Here is a 5,096-nt window from a genome sequence, read left to right as displayed (position 1 = left end):
AGATCAAAGCTGTGACATTTTAAAATGCAGATGTAAAGACATTCATCGGCGCCGTCTGTCTCCGAGTGATCTCACAGAAGAATGTTAACACGACCACGACCTTGAAATACGTTTTAGTCAGTTTATCCCCACCTGGAGGGAGCAATCCACCGGTTTCCGGCAGAGCACCATGGCCTCAGATGTGGAGGTGCTGACTCTCATCCCCACCGCTTCACACTCGGCTGCAAAACATTTTAAACATCCAGTTTAAGAAATCAGATTCTGTTTGAATTGTGTGTTTTTAATCGATCAAACTCAGATAAAAACAACCATTCCACAAACTGAAACAGGCTTCTGTTACAGAACAAGACAATTTGATCTGAAAACTTCACATGCTTTTTACCGACATATTTTCACGACAGCAATCCCAAAAACATGCAGACAAGTCTCTTAAGCAAACACACAACAAGTAGTTTGTGTGACAAACAAACATCTAAATGATCCTCAACTCAGGTCTTTGGTTCCTGAACTATTTTATCCTTTGGTTGTGTTTTTTCTCTGGAAGGGCATGAACAGCTTGTGAGCACAGAGTCTGAACTTCTGATCCCTCACACTGTAAATTATGACATTCCAGCAACTGTTGGTGGCTAAAATCCAGAAGGCGAAAAAGGAAAAGTTGCACCATTTGTTCCCCAAAACGTTCCCCATCACGAAGACGGCGATGGGGGTGAACGAGGCGGTGAACGCCACAGTCAGCGTCCCTATTGTTTTGGCTGCTTTGATGTCAGAGAAAGTAGGTTTGGTGGTGCTTTGGCACTCACGCCCGGCCAGGTGTTTCCTCCGCTTGGAGTGCTGCCTGATGCTGGACAGAGAGATGATGTTAATGACCACGGTTCCACCGAGGAGGGTAAAGTCAAACGTCGGGAAGAGGAGCAGGATGTTCCAGGCCTGGCTTGGGAACTCGCCGATGGTGCCCAGCGCGTAGTTACACATCCGGCTGCAGGAGTTGTACTCCAGAGCGATCTCGCTGCTGAAAACCATCGGAGACACCGCCAGGAAGAAGCTCCCCACCCAGGAGAGGACGATGAGGATCGTGGTCCTCTTCCGCGTGATCACGGAGTCCTTGTGCAGCGGCCTCAGCACGGCGATGCTCCTCTCGATGGTCAGCAGGAAAATGGTGGTGATGGAGACCAAGGTGCACCCGGCAAAGATGGGGCCGATGACGTTGCACGGGTGAAAACTCACCGACTGCGAGTTGTACGAGGTCCACTCCGGCGCCGAGTCGGTCACCATGAGGTAGACCTCGGCGTAGACGGAGAGCGGCACCACGAATATCCCCACTGCCAGGTCGGCCACGGCGAGGGACGCCTTCAGGTACCCCTGCGGCGTGTGGAAGTGTTTGGTCCCGAGAACCACAGCGAGAGTCACCAAGTTCCCAAACAAGATGGTGAGGATCAGCAGCACCATGAAGAGCACCATGAGGACTTTGTTGGCCAGCGTACAGCAGCACACGGTGCAGTGCGGCGGCTCGGTCTGGTCCAACATGGCCGCAGTGCTGGTCTCGATCATTGGATGAGCTGCAACAATCACTTAATGACCTGAAGTTAAAACAAACAGAAGGAACATGTCAGTCACTAAAATCATGGAACTGAACTTTGTCTGGCCTGAAAGTAAAACTCCTGTTTAATTTGTATGGATGATGGATGCTGAATGGATGATGGATGATGATCATGGATGGATGGTTGGATGGATGAATGAATGATGGATGTTTGATGGATGATGAATGATGGATGATGAATGGATGATGGATGTTAGGTGGATGATGAATGATGGATGATGAATGAATGATGGATGTTAGATGCATGATGGATGATGAATGGATGATGGATGTTAGATGGATGATGGATGATGAATGATGGATGGATGGATGATGAATGATGGATGGATGGATGAAGGATGTTAGATGGATGTTTGATGATGGATGATGGTTGGATGATGGATGAATGGATGAATGATGGATGTTAGATATATGGCTGGATGGATGGATTATGGATGTTAGATGGATGATGGATGATTGATGATGGTTGGATTATGAATGATGAATGATGGATGGATGATGGATGGATTATGGATGTTAGATGGATGAGTGATGCTAGATGATGGATGATGAATGATGGATGATGGATGGATGAATGATGGATGGATGTTAGATGGATGATAGATGATGAATGATGGATGATGGATGATGGACTCCAGCGAGAGGAGCGATGACGTCATAATCTGTCCTACAAAAACAGCTGTAGTAGTAAACAAAACCCAGCTGGCCATCGTGCCGTTTTTAATCTGCAGAGACACGAATCTGCACGCGACGAAGTGAGGCGGGTTCCTGCAAATCCTCCTTCTGCTCCACTTTAATCTGTTTAATTAGATACACATTGAACTGGATGTTAATTAAGTTTATGAATATAATATACTGATCCTCACGTTGTCCCCAGGAGCCTCCAGCCGCCTGGGAGCACAATCTGATTGAAACGCTGCTTATTATTACTGTTCATTGGAAATATCAATTGTTTCTTTAATAAATACAAATACAAATGCAAATGCATTCAGAATGCGAGTGCTCCGCATTTCATTAAACACAACAGAGACGCAGCTACGGGCTCTGCTGTCGTCACTCATTTAGCTTTGTCACTTTCACATGTCGTTTCCTCCAGCTGGATATCCGTCTGCAGCGCGCGCTCATGCAGAAGCCTCGCGCACATCGAGCCAATCATCCTCGGGATGGATGCAGAAAGGGAAAGCAAATAAAACAAATAAAAAAGAGAAATCACTTCCCAGCGGTGCTCTCTGTCCAGCAGGACTCTGTGCGTCTCACAGGACACTTAACACATGAATGAACAGTGACATTACTGTAGCATAATACATAATATATATGGTTGTTAAACGCACAGATATAGTGCAGTGAAACCAGCTTTCCTCCATAATCATATGAGGTTAACTCATCCTCTGACTCACACATTCATGGTCACATGATATATGAAAAAACAACGTTTAATGATTTGAATTATAATACATAGTACAGGAAAACTCTGCTCACCTCCCGCTGTTCCTCTCATGAGCAGCATCCCTCCTTTCCTCTGCTGGATGTCACTTCTGCCGTTTAAAACATCCCGCTGGGCTCAGAATGAGAAGAAAGAGTCTGTGATCACAACCGGAGTAAGACATGAAATGAAACTAGGTGCACTGGTCCGCTCCTCTCCGGAGAGACGGCTTAAAGAGACTCCTCTGAAGATGTAGCCGCCAGAGGACCGCCTCTTCCTCCTGGTGGTGGGTGTGTGAGGATGAGGATGGTAGTGTGTCCAAGTAATTCATTTTCTGCAGGAAGAAGACTGTCATTAATCTGGATGCCCTCCTCCTCTAAAAGCCTCTTTTCCTTTTGTCTGTTTCTCAGATTTCTTTAGAGTTGAGTGACTGCATAATGGGAAAAACATGGAAAAAAAAACCTCCCACCGGATCACTTATGTGGTTTAAAGTTTGACAAGAAAAGCTCAGATTCATTTTCTCCTCTGTTATATTGACTGAGTGGAACTTTCCCCCTGAATGATACACACATCAAACATGCAGCTTCAAGGGGCTTCATCCATCTTCCTTTACTTCATCAAATCCAGCATCCAGCATCCAGTATCCAGCATCCAGCATCCAGCCATGATCAGCATCCAGCATCCAGCATCCAGCCATGATCAGCATCCAGCATCCAGCCATGATCAGCATCCAGCATCCAGCATCCAGCCATGATCAGCATCCAGCACCCAGCCATGATCAGCATCCAGCATCCAGCATCCAGCCATGATCAGCATCCAGCATCCAGCATCTTTACATAATGAAGACGAATAAAACCAGAAGCACGGAGAGCATTTTGATTACTGGAATCAAAACATAATCAACTGCTTTTATCCAAGTGCTTTATCACAAAGACAGGTGTGTGTGTGTGTGTGTGTGTGTGTGTGTGTGTGTGTGTGTGTGTGTGTGTGTGTGTGTGTGTGTGTGTGTGTGTGTGTGTGGCGGTGAGGATTGTGGTTGAGGGCTCAGTTTTGCTCAAGGACACGTTGACATCAGAATGATGCAAGAAATACAAAAAGAACAAAAGCCAAGAGCGATACTTTATGGATCCAAACCTCTGAGTCAGAGGCATTTTATTTCTGTTTGTGTATATATATATATATATATATATATATATATATATATATATATATATATATATATATATATATATATATATATACTGTATATGCGTTTTTATATATATATATATATATATATATATATATATATATATATATATATATATATATATATACTGTATATACATATACTAAAAACATAATAATTTATTAGTGTTTTTTTAATTAATTTAACCTTTTATTTGGATTAAGTTTGAGACACAAATGAACTAAATCATCATCATCATCATCATCATCATCCTCATCATCACCCTCATCATCATCACCCTCCTGTGTGGTGTTATATCTGCTGGTTGGGCTCCAGTCCTCGGCTGGAAAGAGTGGACACAACAAAACAAAAGAGTAATCCCGTGTTTCTCCGTGGTGGTAATCCTTAATCCAGAGTCACCGCTTCAGATTACTGAGTTTTGAAATTTGTTTCTGGATCTTAAATCAGACGGGAGAGCAACATGACTCATAAATTAAAGGGGAATTTTACATGCATTCTCTCTCCTGTCCACCAGGGGGCGACTCCTCTGGTTGTATAGAAGTCTATGCTTCATGTGTTAAAGCTGCATTCTCTCTCCTGTCCACCAGGGGGCGACTCCTCTGGTTGTATAGAAGTCTATGCTTCATGTGTTAAAGCTGCATTCTCTCTCCTGACCACCAGGAGGCGACTCCTCTGGTTGTATAGAAGTACATGCTTCATGTGTTAAAGCTGCATTCTCTCTATTCTGTATTTTACTCACTAACTTTCTCATACATCAGAAACTTTGTTGGATGAAAGCTTTCCTGCTGCTTTCGGCTCTCCGGCCGGTTCGATGACTCACTCTCACACTCATCATCACAAAAGAGGAAAAAAGGACTCAATAGAAAACCGTGATTCATTTCCTGAGC

At 44.2% G+C, this 5,096-nt stretch overlaps 1 protein-coding gene across 1 annotated transcript; it reads right to left on the bottom strand.

Moving 5' to 3' along the window:
• Positions 1-513: 513 nt before the first annotated feature.
• On the bottom strand, positions 514-1,548 carry LOC306744708 (lysophosphatidic acid receptor 3; the record flags this gene model as incomplete). Its single annotated transcript, XM_079227390.1, has 1 exon — positions 514-1,548. The coding sequence occupies one exon, from the start codon at positions 1,546-1,548 to the stop codon at positions 514-516; it is 1,035 nt and encodes a 344-aa protein (XP_079083516.1).
• Between the last annotated feature and the right edge of the window lie 3,548 nt (positions 1,549-5,096).

The sequence above is a fragment of the Taurulus bubalis genome, assembly GCF_910589615.1.
Source record: "Taurulus bubalis genome assembly, chromosome: 12".
Classification (NCBI taxonomy): domain Eukaryota; kingdom Metazoa; phylum Chordata; class Actinopteri; order Perciformes; family Cottidae; genus Taurulus; species Taurulus bubalis.
The sequence above is the reverse complement of the archived record's forward strand: the minus strand, read 5'-3'. Positions and strand labels throughout refer to the sequence as shown.